At 36.7% G+C, this 21336-nt stretch overlaps 1 protein-coding gene across 1 annotated transcript in view; it reads right to left on the bottom strand.

The window, feature by feature from the left end:
* Nucleotides 1-21336, bottom strand: part of AGTPBP1 (ATP/GTP binding protein 1) — a 198666-nt gene that overhangs the window by 127412 nt on the left and 49918 nt on the right. The window contains 5 exon segments of the mRNA XM_021927597.2: nt 499-592; nt 3884-4015; nt 9111-9257; nt 9981-10044; nt 12980-13047. Coding sequence (XP_021783289.1) covers nt 499-592; nt 3884-4015; nt 9111-9257; nt 9981-10044; nt 12980-13047 — 505 coding nt within the window.

Below are 21336 nucleotides of genomic sequence, written 5' to 3'. Positions count from 1 at the left end.
ATAAAAATACATACATACATACATACATACATACATACATATGTATATATACACACACACATAATGGATGGGGAAAAAGAATGATGTGATTTTGACAAAATAGAAATATATCAATTTAAGATTGTTCAGGTATTCATAAGAATGAAGAAGTCATTACAAGATTGTAAAATTGGGTGAGAAATATAGTAGGCACTCAATAAATGTTTCTGAATGAATACTCTAATCTTTTTTCCTTTTACCGTATCTAGAAATGTTCAGTCTCAGTTACTATAAACATTATATTCAATGAATTCAAAACTGTCCAGTTTTGATATATTTGTGAAGATTAAATTTTATACTAAAGAAAATCTTTATCATGATAAAATCATTATTTAAGAACTAAGAAATGAAATAACCCTGGAGACAATTTAATTCAACCTGCTCATTGTACATCTCAAGATAATGAGGCCCAGAGTAACAAAGGCTATGCCTATGTTTATATTCAAAACATTTACTCACTTTATAAGACTGGAATTCTTCTTACTAAATGGTCCAATGATTTTAAACATCAGTTCCACAACTCCATTTTTCCCTAAGGATACTGAATTCACAGCTGAGAGAGGGAGAAAGAGATGCGAAATTATTTTAAGCTTTGACAACCAAAAATGTGTACACTTAGTGATACATAGCCAAAAACATATACAAATTGTTTAGTAAATGTCAACTCAAGCCACTCTTAAAGTCCATCTAAGCTAACCACATGAAGAAATACTGTTTTTTGTTTTTGCTTAGTTATGGAAAGTGCAGGGAAATTCTGAAACAAGTTATATGCAAAAAAAAAACTATTATAAAAAAAATTCTTCAGTTACTCCATACTTCTCTAATAAATTTAGTGAACCTCACTGAACACCAGGTTATGGGGATTCCAAAACAAGAATAGCCTCTGACCTCAAAGAACAAAGTGCAGAGAGAATGAAACAAATAATTACTAAATTACTTTCAAAATTGATTAAGAATTGTAGACTATTTGGATTACACCACTGAGATGTTCCTAATTCAGAGCGAGACACAGACATTTCTGGAGAAAATGATGCCTAGGCTCAGTCTTTAAAAGTGAGTAGGTATTAGCTAGGACAGGAGTTGAGGTAAAGCAGTAGATGTGGCTCTGGACACAGGAATGATACAAACAGAACGAAGACAATGAACATCACCATGTGAGCAGTTACATATTGTTAAACACAGAGTATCAAACAAAGATACACAAATAGGAAGATGAGGTGGAAAAAGAAGTTGAGAAACAAATTATGAAAGGCCCTAGAAGTTGTTAACTCTTTTTTTTTTTTTTTTTTTTTGAAGAGGGGTTTTCCCTTTGTCGCCCAGGCTGGAGTGCCCGATCTCGGCTCACTACAAGCTCCGCCCCCCGGGTTCCCGCCATTCTCCGGCCTCAGCCTCCCGAGTAGCTGGGACTACAGGCGCCCGCCACCTCACCCGGCTAGTTTTTGTATTTTTTAGTAGAGACGGGGTTTCACCGTGTTAGCCAGGATGGTCTCGATCTCCTGACCTCGTGATCCGCCCGTCTCGGCCTCCCAAAGTGCTGGGATTACAGGCTTGAGCCACCGCGCCCGGCCAGAAGTTGTTAACTCTTTTGACTATGTGGAATCACCCAAAAGGAACAACAAATCAGATGTGCATTTTAAATAAACAGGTCAGAATTCAAAGAACTCTGGGGAAGCTGGTTTTGAAAGACACATTAGGAGGCTATGGTCTAGGTAACAGGTAATGAGGACTTTAATTAAAGCAAGAGTAGCAGGGAAAAAGATGAAACAATTTCAGTGTTTAATATGGAATATGCAAATAATTACCTAATCAGAAAACTGTGCTTAACATTTTTAATTCTGAACAAATGTTATTAAATATATTGTAGAACCAGGCACAGTGGCATGTGCCTGTAGTCCCAGCTGCTTGGGAGGCTGAAGCAGGAGGACTGCTTAAGGCCAGGAGTTCAAAGCCAGTCTGAGATATATAGCAAGACCCTGTCTCTAAAAGAAAATTGTTTAATAAACAATTTTTAAATTATAGATAAGCCGTTTGCTAGCCTTCTACTGGTTAATCCAATAAAATGCCACCAAAAATGTAGCTCCTAATATTTCGTAGGATGATCTTAATTTTCTCGTATCTGTTTATTACTCCATTATCCCTTCTAATTTCATGTCTATACTGTATTCCTTTTACCTTGACTGGAGTATTTGGTAGTTTAGTTGTTTTACTTTTTACATTTTGGGGGTTTTGTTGCATTGTTTTTTTTTTGAGATAGTGTCTTGCTGTGTTGCCCAAGCTGGAGTGCAGTGGTGCAGTCTTGGCTCACTGCAGCCTCAACCTCCTGGGCTCAAGAAATCCTCCCACCTTAGCCTCCTGAGTAGCGGAGACTGCAGGCACACATCACCACGACCAGCCAATTTTTTCCATTTTTTGTAGAAATGGCACCTCACTATGTTGCCTGGGCTGGTTGCAAACTCCTGGCCTTCAGTGGTCCTTCTGCCTAGCTTCCAAAGTGCTGGGATTACAGCCATGTGCCACTGTACCAGCCTATTTTATTTTTAATCCAATACCGTTGTTTTTTTTTTTTTAATCAACTGCTTTTCTATTTTCTAATGCATATTTTTCATTTTCCCTTTATTATTTCATTTCTTGACTTTCCCGGTGTTTATTTCTCTGTTCTTAACTTCATTGGTTAGGTATCTAATTCATTTATTTCCTTATGTTCTTTTTAATTACGTGTTATTTAAGTGTTCTAAGCTGTTTTCCACAGAGCACACCTTTAGCCATATTTTAAAGGTACTGATATACACACACAGAGACATATACGTAAGCTTACATATGTTTATATATTACATATATGTATATATGCAATATACACACATATCTAGCACTCTATCATTATTTTACAATAATATTCTACAGTAACATATATTCTGCAATTCAATCTTAGGTTCTTTCATTAACCACTTCAATTCTGCAATCAGAGAATAGAAAAAAAATCCACACCTCATGGTGTGGAACCTCGTGTTAGTGAGTGTGTGTGTTCTGGAAGACATTTTAACTGAGTCTCTCTCTCTGTGATCCCTCTTCTCTCTAGCTTCCTCAGAGGTTCCCATACTACTTATTTTCAGTTCTGCTACTTCCCTGTTGACTGCTGAAGAGAATCAGCTCCAGGTGACCATGCTACTGCATCCCTTCCTTTTCTGCTTTCCTCTCATCTGTGACAGTCCAAAGAGGCACAGGAGCTTTTCCAGCAGCCAATACCCTCATATTCTTCCACATACAGGCTGCCTACCCATCCTCCTCACTCCTATCCTTTATAAACTGGGGAAATTACTTAGAATGTTCAAGGTTTTATCAACTTAATCTTCTTCTTTTGTTGTTGTTGTTGTTGTTGTTGTTGTTGTTGTTGAAATGGAATCTTGCTCTGTCACCCAGGCTGGAGTGCAATGGCACAATCTCGACTCACTGCAACCTCCGCTTCCCAGGTTCAAACGATTCTCCTACCTCAGCTTCCCGAATAGTCAGGATTATAGGTGCCCACCACCGTGCCCGGCTAATTTTTGTAATTTTAGTAGAGACGGGGTTTCGCCATGCTGGTCTTGAACTCCGGACCTCAGGTGATTCGCCCGCCTTGGCCTCCCAAAGTGCTAGGATTACAGGCATGAGCCACCATGCACAGCCCAACTTAACCTTACCCCACATCACTTTTGTTGTGGTTGGAGTCAAGAGTTAAAATGAGCCATATTAAATCTTCTCTTTCCTTTTTCACAAATTTCAGAGGTTTACAGAATCATAATACTTTAAAATTCTTTTTGTGTAACTTTACAACACTGAGTCAACTAAAAGCCACTTAAATACTCACAGTTGGCAGAATATACTCGTAAAAGCTGAAGGCAAGGTAGAACCAAGCGATGATTCTGCAAATTCTGCTTGACCAAATTCAGGGTTATATTCAGAGCCCCATTAATTCTAGCCTTTACTCCAAATTTTTTATCTGTTTAAAAAAAAAAAGACAATTAATTCATGTATAACTTTTCTTTTCTTTTTTTTTTTTTTTTTTTTTGAGACAGAGTCTTGCTCTGTCATCCAGGCTAGAGTGCAGTGGCTCCATCTCAGCTCACTGCAACCTCTGCTTCCCAGGTTGAAGCGATTCTCCTGCCTCTGCCTCCTGAGTAGCTGGGATTACAGGCACCCACCACCACACCAGGTTAATTTTTGGATTTTTAGTAGAGACGGGCTTTTGTCACATTGGCTAGGCTGGTCTCAAACTCCTGACCTCAAGTGATCCACCCGCCTTGGCCTCCCAAAGTGCTGAGATTACAGGCATGAGCCACTGTGCCTGGCCCACATGTAAGTTTTGAATGAAACGATGATATTATAAATCAGTGATGTAAATTTTAAATTTATATTGTGAATTAATATTATGAAATATAAAGTTGGCCTGAAAATAATACAATTATAATCCTTATTTGTATTATTTTTCAAATAAAACATCCCTTTTATTTTAAAACATTAGTTGAAAGAACATACCAAGAAACAGACAGGGGGATAGGGCAGGAGGATGGAGGCCAGAGTAGCCCAACACTTAGACTGTCATAAAAAAAAACTGAACTGCTCTACTACACGTATACATTTGTCCAGTTCAACACATTTCCCAGAACACCATCAGAGAGTCAAGAGGAACAAAATCTAAATGTCCATTACAGCAGTACTTACTTAATATGAACCATATTCCTTTCTGACTTGTAAAAAAATAAAAATTAATTTAAAAAATGAACAGCTTATATATAAAATAATCTGGCAAACATTACCAAATAAATTTCTAAAGGGAAATAATTCTTAACACAGAAAGGGAAGAAAAGATGTTCTTAATTTTTATTCTTATGAAGAGATTAAAACAGTAAAAAAAAATTTAAATAAGAAAAACTTAAGAATGTTAAGATTTATTGTAGACATTGGAGATACAAACGGTGGCAGGGTGGGTCAAGGGTGAAGGTTGAAAAATCACCTGTTAGCTACAATGTTCACTATTCAGGTTATGGGTACACATTAAATGCCCAGACTTCCCCACTACACAGTACACGCATGTAAGAAATCTGCGCTTGTACTCCTTCACTATATAAAAATACAAATAAAAATGAATTTTAAAAAAGACTTAAGATTGGGTGCAGTGGCTCACGCCTGTAATCCCAGCACTTTGGGAGGCCAAGGCGGGCAGATCACGAGGTCAGGAGATCGAGACCATCCTGGCTAACATAGTGAAATCTCGTCTGTACTAAAAATACAAAAATATTAGCCAAGTGGCAGCCCCAGGCGCCGGCAGTCCCAGCCTTCGGGGAGGCTGAGGCAGAATGGTGTGAACCCAGGGTGAACTTGCGCAGTAAGCCAAGATCAGCGCCACTGCACTCCAGCCAGGTGACTGAGCAAGACTCCGTCTCAAAAAAAAAAAAAAAAAGACTTAAAGTAAATAGGACCAGCAAACAAAGAATTTTAAATCAAAATAACTCAATATTCCTGAGGGAATATTATCTTATCTCACTAGAAAAATAAAAAGAATAGAAAAAACACTCAAAAAATTACCATATAATGTCCTTGAATGACATAAAAATGGGAAACTAGGACAAACCATAAAGGAAATAGCCCAAATTTAAAAGAATATATAAAAGAAAATAAAGATGAACTAAAACTTAAAAGGGATATTAAAGAACTATTTTAAAAATCAATATCTTAATTTCATGAAAAGTAGAAGAAAACTCAGTTCTGATTAGAAGAGAAAGCACAACAATACTCATCAATAAATCAGGGGGTTTTAACAATTTTCTGCCAAATTATGGTTTTCTTATTTTTTCATTTTCCACAAAAATCTCAAAAGGGAGTCTTTAGATCTTAAATACAAGAGCTAAAGAAAAATAAGAGATAGCTAACATATTCCTTAAATAAACTAAATACATCTTTAAGTCTTAAAGCTTCTAATACACTTGGAAAATTAAAGTCACCTCAGGGTTCCTTTCTTTAAAACACCACCTATAAAAGCTACTAATTACTTATACAATACATAAAGACAGGCTAGAAATATGTATGTTAATAAATACACAAACTATGTACACATGCATCCTCATTTTTTCCAATAAGCATTTTAGCCAAATACTCAAAGTTTAAAACTCACATGTATGCCACAGGCAAAGGCAAAACTCTTTTTTTTCTTTTTGAGACAGAGTCTCACTCTGTCACCCAGGCTGGAGTGCAGTGGCACAATCTCAGCTCACTGCAACCTCCACCTCCCAGGTTCAAGCAATTCTCCTGCCTCAGCCTCCTGAGTAGCTGGGACTACAGGTGCGCGCCATCATGCCCGGATAATTTTTTGTATTTTTAGTAGAGATGGGGTTTCAGCATGCTGACCAGGCTGGTCTCAAACTCCTGACCTCGTGATTCACCCGCCTCGGCCTCTCAAAGTGCTGGGATTACAGGCATGAGCCACTGCGCCCGGCCAAAGGCACAATTCTAATAATTTAAGGAATTACTTTAATCTTTGTGCAAGGAGACAACTGAACTTAAGTTCTAGTCAAAGGGTGCCTTCCCTAGTTAACCTAAACTCAATCAATTTCTTCCTTTGTTCTATATCCTATTTTTCTCAATTTGCATTTTTAAATATTTCACGTGTCTTACAGTTGTAATAACTGGTCTCATAATTTTTCTATTTTTCTCTTCTTCATGGGGTGTTTTTTTGTTGTTTTGTTTTTGTTTGTTTGTTTGTTTTGTTGTATTTTTTTTGAGACGGAGTCTCGCTCTGTCGCCCAGGCTGGAGTGCAGTGGCCGGATCTCGGCCGGATCTCAGCTCACTGCAAGCTCCGCCTCCCGGGTTCACGCCATTCTCCTGCCTCAGCCTCCCGAGTAACTGGGACTACAGGCGCCCGCCACCTCGCCCGGCTAGTTTTTTGTATTTTTTAGTAGAGATGGGGTTTCACCATGTTAGCCAGGATGGTCTCGATCTCCTGACCTCGTGATCCACCCGTCTCGGCCTCCCAAAGTGCTGGGATTACAGGCTTGAGCCACCGCGCCCAGCCCTTATTTTTCTCTTCTTAAGTAAGATTGTAAGTTTCCTGAGCATTCACACTATGCAACACAAATATGACTATTAAAGAAAACAGTGACATATTTTACCTCCATGTTCTTCAAAACATTCCCATCCATACTCCTTCCTTCTAGCCTCAACAATACCCATATTGCATGTATCCTTTAGAAACACATTGAGAGGGCACATACACACTCCAAGACACATTTGTGACCCAAACATTTTTCTTTTTTCTACCACATGCAATAGAATTCCTCATAAATTTTGGATTCTCAGTTCTTGCAGGTCACTAGTTGACTATAAAAAAGCATTTCGGCCAGGTGCGGTGGCTCACGCCTGTAATCCCAACACTTTGGGAGGCCAAGGTGGGCGGATCATGAGGTCTGGAATTTGAGACCATCCAGGCCAACATGGTGAAACCCCGTCTCTACTAAAAACACAAAAAATGAGACAGGCATGGTGGCACGCGCCTGTAGTCTCAGCTACTCGGGAGGCTGAGGCAGGAGAATCGTTTGAACCCAGGAGGCGGAGGTTGCAGTGAGCCCAGATCACACCACTGCACTCCAGCCTGGCAATACAATGAGACTCCGTCCAAAAAAAAAAAAAAAAAGCATTTCATTACTAAATCTAAGAAAAAGCTGTAGAATTTTAGATTTTAAAAATCAAGTACTCTCCATAAGAAAACATTGGAGAATGCTTCTGGACATCAGTCTGGGTAAAAATTTATTTAGTAGGACCTGGAAAGCATAGGTAACCAAAGCGAAAATTGACAAATGAAATTACATCAAGCTAAAAAGCTTCTGAACAGCAAAGGAAACAATCAACAAAGTGAAGAGATAACTTACAGAATGGGAGGAAATACAGACTACTCATCTGACACTAGATTAATAACCAGAATATATAAGGAGCTCAAATAACAGCCAAAAAGAAAAAAAAGAGAAAGGATTTTTTAAACGGGCAAAAGATCTGAATAAATATTCTCAAAAGAAAACATATAAATGGGCAATGGGTATAGATAAAAACGCTCAACATTACTAATCATTAGGGAAATGCAAATCAAAACCATAATGAGAGATCATCTTATCCCAGTTAAAAGAGCTGTTACCAAGAAGACAGAAAATAATAAATGCTGGTGAGGATAAGGGGCAAGGGGGACACTCATACACTGTTTGCAAGAATCTAAGTTAGTACAGCCACTATGGAAAACAGTATGGGGGTTCCCCAAAAAACTGAAAATAGAATTACCAGATGATCTAGCAATCCTACTGTTGGGTATATATCCAAATGGAAGGAAATAAGTATACTGAAGACTATCTGCATTCCCATGTTTACTGCTGCACTATTCACAAAAGCCAAGGTATGGAATCAACCTAGGCGTCCACCAATGAATGAATATATAAAGAAAATGTGGTTTATTTACACAATGGAATATTATTCAACCATAAAAAAGAATGAAATCCTGTCATTTGCGGCAACATGAATGGAACTGGAGGACATTATGCAAGTGAAACAAGACAGGCACAGAAAGATAAATATCAATATTCTCTTTTATACGTGGAAGCTAAAAAAATTGATCTCATAAAAGGAGTGAATAGTGGTTATCAGAGGCTGCCAAGGGTAATGGGGGGCGGGAGATAAAGACGAGTTTGTTAATGGATACAAAAATACATTTCAATAGAAGGAATAACATCCAGTGATAACATAGTAGGGCAACTATAACTAATAATAATTTACTATATATTTCAAAATAGCTATAAAAGAAGATTTGGAATGATCCCAACACAAAGAAATAATGAATGTTTGAGGTGATGGATACCCCATGTACCCAGATTTGATCATTACAGATACATTTGTATCAAAATATCACATGTACCCCCCCCCCCGTAAACATATACAATTACTATGTATCCATAGAAATTTAAAATAACATTTTTAAAAACTGAGTAGTTACAAGGTGAGAGAATCATGTTACAAAAATAGTTCTAGATTCAACAATCATACAAATGAAATCCCTTACCTTTTGGTCCAATCTTTGCAAGAATAGAATGAATCTGTACCATTAAGTCCTCATGTGGGGGAGATTCTTTGCTGGCATTCATAAGTAACTGCAACAGTATTTGAGAACCACCTTTGGTGACTAAGAAACTCACTCTTCTACCTCCACCTAACAATAAAAAAAAAAATTGAAACAACAAATCCTCCCATATTAGGTATCATAACTTGTTAGCATTCAAGAAATGGTTAAAACTGATGACTTCTAAAATCAAACAAATACGGCCAGGCGCAGTAGCTCACTCCTGTAATCACAGCACTTAGGGAGGCCGAGGCAGGCGGATTCACCTGAGGTCAGGAGTTCAAGACCAGCCTAGCCAACATGGTGAAACCCCATCTCAGCTAAAAATACAAAAATTAGCCAGGCATCGTGGCGCACACCTATAATCCCAGCTACTTGGGAGTTTGAAGCAGAATCTCTTGAACCCAGGAGGCAGAGGTGGCAGTGGGCAGAGATCGCACCACTGCAGTCAAGCCTGGGCGACAAAAGCAAAACTCCATCTCAAGCAATCAATCAATAAAATCAAACAAATACCGTCAACATGTTTTGTTTAATCTCATTTATTTAGAAAATAGAACACAAAGGGTAAACACAAATCATGCTGAAATTCTAGGTTCAAGGCTGTGAAATACATGGCTATGGGGTAGTCTGAGGGATACTTGAAAAGATACCAAAAACAAAGCAACGACAACAAAGTATGAAATTTCAGTTTCTAAATTCCAATATTCAGAATAGCCTCTATAAGAGTATCAGAAAATTCCAAATAAAGTGAATATGATACATTGTTGATCACTGTTTAGAAACAGAAATTAGACCAAAGAAACAAAAACTTACCAGCTGACACCAGCTCAACAAGAATGCTTAAGATATTAAGTGTAGTTTGAAGATCTTTTGTGTTCTGAAATAAATAGTTTGTTTTATTAAAACATTGTAAACTTTTGATTCCCAAACTTTTGAATCCACTGGGAACTACCCATATTTTACAAATAACCTTTCCAATTTCTCTAGGAACAAATGTATTCAGGTTTTCACTATTCTTTCATCATTTCAGTCTGTTTCCTTCTGCCTTTAAGAATTTTTACAAATCATTTTTAGTTATTATATTACTTGCTTAATATCGACATTACTCCAAGAAGAATCATTCTGTCATTTGAATTCCTCATCTTTCTACCAAACAGATAATAAAAAGTAAATGAATCAAAATTTAAATGGCACTACAATGTATGTCTGGTGACTACTCAATCACCTAGCTGCCCTCTCAGAAGACGATCATGTTATTAATTTCTTTTGCATTCTGCCAAAGATAATATGCACATATAAAAGAAATCCATGTAAATATACATGTGCATACAGGTTTATTTCTCCAAATGGTATTGCTCTATAGGTACTATTTTGCACCTTGATATTTTACATATCAATAGATAAAGAGCTTCTTCTTTTTGAGGGCTACAGGATATATTCCATTATATGTCTATTTCACCATTGTTTATTTAACCAGTCATCTACCCATGAAATATTTAGGTTGCTTTTAATATTTTGCTATTAAAAGTTTCAAATTTAACTAAGGATATACATTTACACGTGGTAAAGTACATCTGTACAGTAAGGTAAATGCCTACAATTTCAAGTTCAAAGAATATGGGCCTTTATTTTAATAGATATTACCAAGCTGCTCTCTAGGAAATAATTTATACTACCATCAGCAATGCAGAGGAGGGGCTATTTCTCCAAGTTTGGACAACCGATCTCATAAGTGAAAATGTTTAAACATTGTACTTCGGTTTTATTTATCTTATTAAAAGTAATGCTCAATCTCAAGTGACACGTGTGTTTCTTTTTCTGAGAACTGTGCATAGCCTTTACATGGTTTTTGAGGGTTTTTGTTTGTTTGTTTTTTTTTTTTTTTTAGACGGAGTCTCACTCTGTCGCCCAGGCTGGAGTGCAGTGACCCCATCTCGGCTCACTGCAAGCTCCGCCTCCCGAGTTCAGGCCATTCTCCTGCCTCGGCCTTCTGAGTAACTGGGACTACAGGCGCCCGCCACCACGCCCGGCTAATTTTTTTTTTTTTTTTTTGGTAAAGACGGGGTTTTAGTAGAGTGGGTTTTACCGGTCAGGATGGTCTCAATCTCCTGACCTTGTGATCCACCCGTCTCGGCCTCCCAAAGTGCTGGCATTACAGGCGTGAGCCACCACACCCGGCCTTTAACTGAAGAAGTTCTTTACATGTCAAAGAAATTATATAAGCCAAAATACTTTTCCTCAGTTTTCCAAGTATCCATGGTGTTTTTTTCTACATCCTTTTGTTAATATAGTTGAATCTATCAATCTTTTATAGTTTCTATTTTTTCATACTTAAAAAAGCCTTCTTTGTTGTAAGATTATTTTTAAATTCCTCTCTCTTTCTCTAGTATTATTATTCCATTTTCCATGCTTAAATATTTGCTTCATATGGAATTTATTTGGGTGTGGAATGCAGGAAATCAGGATTCAACGTTACATTGTTCCAGATAGTTACCACTCTATTCCTCACTGATCTGAAATGCTACCTTTAATAAATAATACTAAATTCCCATATGCATTTTGTTTTTGGATTTTCTATTCTGTTACATTATAGTAGTAGTCTATCTATTACTCATGCATAATTTCCAAACTATTTTAATTACTGAAGACTTCTAATGTTCTTTGATATTTAATGGGGATAGTCCTTTCTCATTTATCTTCATTCTCAGAAATGTGCTTTATATTTTGCTGACTATGTCTCCCCATTTGGACTTTAAAAACAAAACGGTTAGGCCGGGCACAGTGGCTCACACCTGTAATCCCAGCACTTTGGGAGGCCAAGGCAGGCGGATCATCACCTGAGGTCAGGAGTTCAAGACCAGCCTGGTCAACATGGTGAAACCCCCTCTCTCCTAAAACTACAAAAATCAGCCAGGCATGGTGGTGTGCACCTATAATCCCAGCTACTTGGGATGCTGAGGCAGGAGAATCACTCGAACCTGGGAGGCGGAGGTTGCATTGAGCCGAGATCACGCCACTGCACTCCAGCTTGGGCGACAGAGTGAGACTCCATCTCAAAAAAAAAGAAAAGAAAAAAAATTTGGTAAAATTTTGGTTAAAAAATTTGGTAAAAGAAAGAAAAAACATGTTGATAACTTTTATTGAGATTGCTCTGAAGTAACAGATCAGTCTAGGGAGAAATGACATCTTCATGATGCTAAGACCTCCTATTGAAGAACATGAATTCATTTCTTGTTCTTAACATTGCAACTGAACAAAATACAGAATCCTGATTCTGAATACATCCTGTTGGTTCACCCAAAACTTTACACTGGCATAGAAATTCAATTATCATCAATATAATATAGTTAACCAATATGTGTAGTAAAATCACAAATGTATATCAGCTAAAACAATAAACGATAATTTTCAATGTCAACCATTAGTTTTAAGCTAAAGATTTATTTCCAGCTAATGCTTTATTTTCTATTACCAACTAGAATGGCATGTTAGGATTACAATTTAGTTATCATTACAATTGTAAAAGGGAAATATACTTCAACAGTCACCTAACACATATTAGAATATTTATACCACCATTCCAAATAGTATTTTAAAAACCTAAAACAAACTTTCATTCACTGGCTTTACCTCTAAAATAAAAATTGTTACATATATATATACACACACACACGTGTGTATATGTATGTGTATGTGTATATATGTACGTGTGTATGTGTTTCTGTGTGTATTTATACACACACATAGGCTTTTTCTTCTTCAGTATCGCTTGGCATTAGTAGTTACATAATTAAAGTGTGTCACTGATTTACCTCTAATGTTGACAGCAGAATTTCCATTCCTGTAGAACCTTTGGCTGTCATTTCTCTCCTTGTTTTTTCTGAAAAGTAGCAAACAATTTTTTTCTCAAACATACATTTTTAACAGTATGTATAGTTTTGTTGCATATAGCTAATAAAAATTCAACAAGCCTCCACTGGTACAGTAAACACTCTGACTTGGTTCACAGACATTCTTCCCTGTGATGTTGCTAATTCTACCGCATGTGGACTTCGAGATTCCAGTTAACACAGCATTCTTCACATTTCATCACAGCTCCTGTCATGAATTAGGTGATCCCTATTCATTCATTTAGAATCTTAAAATCGATAATATAGTACAGGTGCCAGAACTAGGGAAGGTAGGAGTCTTGCCTCATCTTCATGAGTAGAACTAGAAAACTGTTCATCAAAATGGGTGAAAATAAAAACCTACTACCATTTTCCAATGTTTTGATCGCATTAATACCTTTTTTTTTTTTGGAGATGGAGTCTCACTCTGTCACCCAGGCTGGAGTGCAATGGCGCAATCTCCACTCACAACCACCTCCACCTCCGGGGTTTAAGCAATTCTCCTGCCTCAGCCTCCTGAGCAGCTGGGATTACAGGTGTGTGTCACCATGTCCGGCTAACTTTTGTATTTTTTTTTAATTATACTTTAAGTTCTAGGGTACATGTGCACAACGTGCAGGTTTGTTACATATCTATACATGTGCCATGTTGGTGTGCTGCACCCATTAACTCGTCATTTATATTAGGTATATCTCCTAATGCTACCCCTCACCCCCCGCCTTCCCACAATAGGACCCAGTGTGTGATGATCCCCTTCCTGTGTCCAAGTGATCTCATTGTTCAAGGCAGCCCTGCTGCCTCCACCAAAAAATATTGAGTTGTAAAATAAAACACTGTTTCAAATATCTAATGTATCCTTGATATAGTATTTTAAAGGCCCCCGATTTAATATTAAAGCCAAATTATTTTTCAATATTAACATCACCACTAACAAGCCATTACATTTTCACCTCCATGAAGGGTAAAAAAACTCTCTTCCTTTGAAGACAGTATAATGCAGCCTCCCCTTGTTAACATTCACCACTGTTTTGTTTACGCCTCACACTAAATGAGAATTAGGTGTTCAGACTAACAGTTTTCTACTCTACTCCAAATTCTGCCATGATCTTGGGAGACTTCAATGCCAATGTAGAAAATTCATTCAAATACCTAGTTCCATAGTTTCTTGACCTCATAACAAAATCCTTCCCTCTGTGCTCCAATTCATCAACATTCTGGATGGCCATTCTCAGGACCTCAAACTGCTCTGCCTCTGATATCTTAACCTCTAATCTTTTAATTATGGACCATAACCTCCTAACATTTCTATTCATCTTTCCTTTATAAAGACTATATAAACCTCACTGTCATCTTTGTTGAAACTTCTTATCCAGTGCGAGGTAGCACTGTTTTCCCACAGTATCAGTCCCCTCCATGCTTAACTTGGATTCCAAGCACATCCACCCCCACCAACTTTCCCACCACAAACCCTGATACAGAAGTGAATCCCAAAAAGCTAAGTTCCCTACTCCTACATCAGAGTTAAAATAACACCACAATTTAAGACTGTTAATACCATAAAATTAATGAATTCCAACCTCACTTGGGAACACAAAACTGCTCCTTTCACTTATCTTAGCTCACATCCATCACCATGGGCCCTGCCATAGCCTATAGCTATTCCAACATTTATAGTAGCCCTCAATCTTTCCTCTCATTCTCTGGACTTCTCAGAACCTAAATTTTTCCTCATTAAAATGAAGCAAAGTAATAGTTAACAAAACATTTTACTAATAACAACCAAACTGTATATGCTCCTGTACCAAAATCCTTGACAGTCTTGCATTCCTTCTGCCAATAAATGGCAGAGAGGAGCAGGGAAGTGGAGGTTAGGAAGAAATGCCCCTTCATCTATGTTCTGAATTCCATCCTTTCTATGTTCTTATGAACCTTTATCTTCAACCTCTACCAACTATCGGTTGTTCCTCCTCAACCAATAAATACACTTTTTATTATTCCACATGCTTACCAAATCTTATTTTACCCTGCCTCCCCCTCTATTTCCCTCTTTTCTTTCTCAGTGAAGCTCCTCAAACAAGTACTCTATATTCCCTGTGATTATTTCATTTGCCACTCACATTATAACATACCGTAATCTTCCATCTAATCCTATCACTTGAAAAGTGCTTTTGTTGTGATCAATAATTTGTTAATAATCCAACCAAAAAGAACTTTAACTAACCTTCCTAACACTTAGTACTGTTGACTACTGCATCTTCCTTTGGCTTCTTTAAATATAATCCTTCCCAGTTATTATAATGCTGTATTCTTTCTTCAACAGCTTCAATTATCTGAATGTTAGATTTAGATTTACAGACAAGAATTTTAAAGCAGCTATTATAATAAATGACATTAAAGAAGTACACAATGAATGAAAAGATGGGAAAACACTGCAGAGAAATAGAAACTACAAAAGCAAAAGAACCAAGTGCACCCTTGAGAATAAAGAAAATAACACCTGAAATAAATTATCAGACAGCTAACTGGAAGAATGCATAGGAAAGAGGCAGTGAAACTGACAATAGAACAACAGAAATTATCCAACCCAAATAACAGAGAATTAAACTTAAAAGATACAAGCCTCAACAATAGCTGAAAAAAATACCAAAAATCTAATATATGTATAATCATACTTCCACGAAAATAAGGGAGAAAAAAATTGAGCAACCAAAAATGTCCCAAATTTGGCTAAAGATAGAAATTTACAGATTCAAGAATATCAGTGAATTACAAGCAGGATAACTATGAAGAAAACTACAGCCAGTCAAACTTGAAAAGCAAAACCAAAAAAAAAGTCCTGAAATCAGCTAGAAAAAAATCACATATAACATTCAGGAAAACAAAGATTCAAATGACAACAGAGTTCTCATTTGAAATTATGGAGGCCATAAAATGGTGGAAACACAATTTTAAGCACACTTTAAAATGCTAAAAGATGATGACAATGATGAAACTGCCAACCCAGAATTCTATATCCAGTAAAAATATCCTTCAAAAATGGTGAAATAAATTCACTGTCAGATTAAGAAAAAAAAAAAAAAATCTTCCACAGCCAATCTGAACTACTGGAAATGACAAAATTCTGTAGGCTAAAGAGAAATGGCACCAGACCAAACTCACATCTTAGAAAATAATAAAGAGCTTTCAAAATGGTAAATATCTCTGCAAATGTAAATTCTACCTTTTTTCTTCTTAATGTCTTTAAAACATACATGACTGGATAAAGCAAAAATTGTGTTGCAATGTATATAGATGTAGATATATATGACAATTACAGCTGAAGAACGGCAGAAAAAATTTAAGATTCTAAATTTACATGAAGTAACAATAATAATTCTAAGCAAACTGTGAAAAGTTAATGACATTTACTGCAATCTTCAAAGAAATTACTTCTTAAAAATGAAAAGAGGTATAACTAAAAAGCCAATAGGTAAATTAAAACAAAATTCTAAAAAAAAACCAAATAATCCAAAATAGGGTAGGACAGGAAGAAAAGGAATAAAAAACATAAAAGACAAAGAGAAAATAAAATTGCAGACCTAAATCCAATCAACAACTACATTCAATGTTAACAGACCAAATGCTCAAATGAAACACTCAGACTGTCAAACTGGTTAAGTATTTTTTTAAAAAAGATCCAACTATATGCTGTCTACAGAAATCATACTTTGGATTCAATGACACAAAAAGGTTGGGAGTAAAAGAATGGAAAAGACTGTATCATGCAAAACAACCACCGCAGGAAAGCTTGAAGGGTTATACTAATATCAGACAAAATAAACTTCAGACAAAGAACACTACCAGAGATAAAGAGAAACTTTCCGTAATGATAAAGGGGTAAAACATCAAAGACATAAAATCATGTGAACGCACTTGATTATCTTCACAAGACCCCCTTAGAGCCCTATCTAAATGTGCACAGTTCCCAGGACACAAGCCTCAGCTTTTTCACTCTACATCTCCTTCTAAGGAAACTTAATTCCACCCCTGTTACTTTAACTATCAATATGTTGGCTCTTAATCCTGCTCTTCATTCAGAACTTCTTTATAAAGCATAAGATGTGTAAGCAATAATTATAACACTGTATTGCTGGGATTCTAGTATGTATAAACATAACATGTAAATCAATAACAGCATAAGGAGTGAGAAGGAAATGAAGCTATATGGGGAGTTTTGATACTGACTGGAATTAAGTGCACCACAGTACACTGTAAAAAGATGCACATTTTAATCCTTACAGGAACCACTAAGAAAAGACCTACAATGTCTTAAAGTTAGATAACACAAAAGCAGTGAAAGAATGGGAAGAATGGAAAACACATGAAACAAAACAAATAGCAAAATGGCAGATGTAAATCCAATCATATTAATAAATGCATTAAATTGGAAGCACTAAAACACTCAGACTAGTTAAGAAGCAAGATCCAACAATATGTTATCTTCAAGAAACACACTTTAGATTTGAAGGTACAAACAGGTTCAAAGTAAAAGGAATGAAAAAAGGTACGATACGCAATGAGTAATCATTAGGCAGCTGGAGTGGTGATATTACCATTAGACAAAACGAACTTTAAGTCTAGAACTATTATGAGACAAAAAGCAATATTTCACAATGATGGAAGAGGCAAACTATCAGGAAAATGAAACAACTATAAATGTATATACAGCTAACAACAGGGCCTCAAAATACATTAACCAAAACCTGCCAAAATTAAAAAATAAATACACAATTTAATAACATTTTAACACCTCTTAATAATTAACAGAGCACCTGGATAGAAGATCAACAGTGTATAAGAGATCTGAACAACACTATCAACTAACCTGACCTAATTGATATGCATAGAACACTTCGCCCAACAACAGGAGAATATACATTCTTTTCAAGCAGGCACGGAACATTTTTCAGGAGAAACCATAAACTAAGTCATAAAACAAGTCTCAAGCAATTCCAAGAATTGAAATAATTCAAAGTATATTCTCTGGTCACAACAGAATTAAATTAGAAATCAACAGAAGGAAATTTAAGAATTCCTGAAATATTGGGAAATTAAACAACACACTTCTAAAAAAACCTATGGGTCAAAGAAAAAAATCACAAAGAAAATCAGAACGTATTGTCAACTGAATGAAAACAAAAATACAATATATCAAAATTTGTAGAATGTAGCTAAGGCAGTGTTTACAGGAAAATCTGTGGCTTTGAATGCCTCCAGTAGAAAAAAAGGTCTCAAATAATCTAGACATCCACTGTAAGAAAATGGCGTCCAGGCGCGGTGGCTCATGCCTTGTAATCCCAGCGCTCTGGAAGGCTGAGGCGGGTGGATCACCTGAGGTCAGGAGTTCCAAGACCAGCCTGGCCAACATGTTGAAACCCCGTCTCTACTAAAAATACAAAAAATTAGCCCGCTGTGGTGAGAGGTGCCCGTAATCCCAGCTACTCGGGGTTGCTGAGGCAGGAGAATCACTTGAATCCAGGAGACAGAGGTTGCAGTGAGCGGAGATCTTACCATTGCACTCCAGTCTGGGCAACAAGAATGAAACACTGTCTCAAAATTTTAAAAAAAAAAAAAAAAAAAAAAAAAAAAAAAGGCGAGGAAAGAGCAAATTAAACTCAAAACAAGTAGAAGGAAGAAAGCAATAAACAAAAGAAGGAAATCAATGAAACAAAAGGGAAAATCAATTAAACCAGAAGTTGGTTCTTTAACAATACAAAATTGACAAACTTTTAGCTAGCCTAGGGTTTCCTAACCTCAGCACTCTTGACATTTTGGGACAGATAATTCTTTCTTGTGGGGGGTTGATCTATATATTACAGAATGTTCAGCAACATCTCTGGCTTCTATCCAACAGATTCCAGTAAGCCCCACTAAAAAAAAATTTACAACTAAAAATGTCACCAAACATTGCCAATGCCCCTGTGGGGAAAAGTGGGGCAAACGCAATCACTCCTGGTTGAGAACTAATGAGCTGACCGAGAAAAAAGAGAGGGCACCATCAAAATCAGGAATGACATCCCCTACTCTATAGAAACTAAAAGGATTATAAGGAAAGATTAGCAACAACCATGGGCCAACAAATTAACCATTTGCATGAAAATAGATAATATAAATGTTTCTAGGAAAAAGCTAAAGGGAAATTGCAAGAGATAACCATGTTCACTGTACATAAGTAGTTAACGAGAGGCAAATTATGGAAATGTATAAGTTCATAGTGTGAATAAAATGTGTTGTAGGGGTTGGTTTTTTATATCATTTAAATACATAAGTAGTATATGCTTGTTGCAACAATTTAAAAGTGTCTGAAACAAAATTAGCTTACCTTATTCTCCTCCATTCCTATCCATCAATATAGCTACTGCTAACAATTTGATATGCATCCTTCCTTTTATCTTTTGGCCTGGCTCATACAAATATTACATACAAATATAATGGTTTATTTTATACAAAAAATGAGACTACACATATTTTATACAAAAATGAGACTATATACATTTACAGTCATATGAACTAAAGAATCTTGCTGTACGTAATATACTAAATTTAAGCCTCCAAGAGAGTGCATATAGTTACACATTTGAACTGTATGTTTCAATTACAATTGTTTTTTCAGTGTCTACAATAAAGTTTATAGGAACTCAGCCATGCCTGTTTCTTTATGTATCATCTGTGGCTGTTTTTGTGCTACAGGGCAGAGACTGTATGGCCCACAAAGCCTAAAATATGTCTATCTGGCCCGTCCCAGAAAACACTAGTCATTCCCTGTCTACAGCAGTAGCTCTCAATTTTAGAACCATCTGAAAAGCTTTAACAATAAGATTTAATTAGTTTGGGGTAAGCCTGGGTGTGGGGGTTACAAGAGTCCCCATCATAAATAATGTATTATTCATAATAGCTGCATAATATGACTATAAATTTCCAGTTTGGCTATATCAAAAATTATTCACACATTCTCTAAATGATACACATTTAAGTTGTTTCTTGACCTTTGGACATTACAAATAATGCCACAATGAATATCTCTATACTCTCTCTAACTAGCATTTTTATTTCAGTTAAAATATATTTCTTGACCGGGCACAGTGGCTCACACCTGTAATCCCAGCACTTTGGGAGGCCGAGGTGGGCAGATCACCTGAGGTCAAGAGTTGGAGACCAGCCTTGCCAACACGGTGAAATTCCATCTCTACCAAAAATATAAAAAATTAGCCGGGTGTTGTGGCATACGCCTAGCTGGCGTAATCCCACCTACTCAGGGGACTGAGACAGAAGAATGGCTTGAACCAGGGAGGTGGAGGTTGCAGTGAGTCGAGACTGCGCCACTGCAATCCAGCTCGGGCAACAGAGTGAGAGAGACTGTCTCAAAAATAAATAAAATAAATAAAAATAAAAATTATACATATATATATTTCTTAAAGTAAAAATCAAATACCAGGTGCTGGGTCAAATACCGGGTGCAATTTGTTTTAGTACACATTGCCAGATTATTTTCTCCAAGCTTGTAATAATTACTACACCTCCAACAGTATATAAGAGTACCCTCTCCCCGTGCCTTCAACAGCACCAGACATTGTCATTCCAATTTCTGTCAATCTGACTAGTGAAAGATATCTTGGTTGTTTTCATTAGCAGTTCTCCTGAACTGTAAGGGAGTAAAGAAAATTTCTGTACATTTCTTGGTTGTTTGCATTTCTTTTTTCAACTATAAATTCCAAACTTTTTCTCCCAAATGGGTAGCTAACTGGATCATCCTATAAAGGTTGGGACAATCTTTCACTACCAACTTATACTGTGTTGGTTTACACACCCCAAGGGACAGTATTCAGGAGTTAGACTCCAGTGGTGGCTGAAAAGGTGGGAAGAGGGTCATTCTCTGACAGAGGTATGGTTAGGAGTATTTTCAGTGGTAATGCTGGAGTAGGGGTTTCTAGGTTGTGACACAAAGAAGAGTCTACAGTGGTAGGGGCAATGGACAAAAGTGTTTATCTATAGGTCTGAAGGATTCATTTTCTTTTGTTTTTGTTGGGTTTTTTGTTTGGTTTTTTTGAGAAGGAGGTATTTCACATGACAATGCAGTGAATATACCTGGCACATTTAATTTTGCACTGATACAATGAACATCCTTGTTCATTAGTTGCCTTAGTTAATAAGTACAATATTTCCAGAGCCTGGAATCCAATACAGTGGCTTTCTTAATTCAAAGGTACAAGTATTTTAAATTACGTGAGAAACAATGGAGT

The sequence above is a fragment of the Papio anubis genome, chromosome 13 (assembly GCF_008728515.1).
Source record: "Papio anubis isolate 15944 chromosome 13, Panubis1.0, whole genome shotgun sequence".
Classification (NCBI taxonomy): Eukaryota; Metazoa; Chordata; class Mammalia; order Primates; family Cercopithecidae; genus Papio; species Papio anubis.
This window is presented reverse-complemented; position numbering and strand designations above follow the sequence as displayed.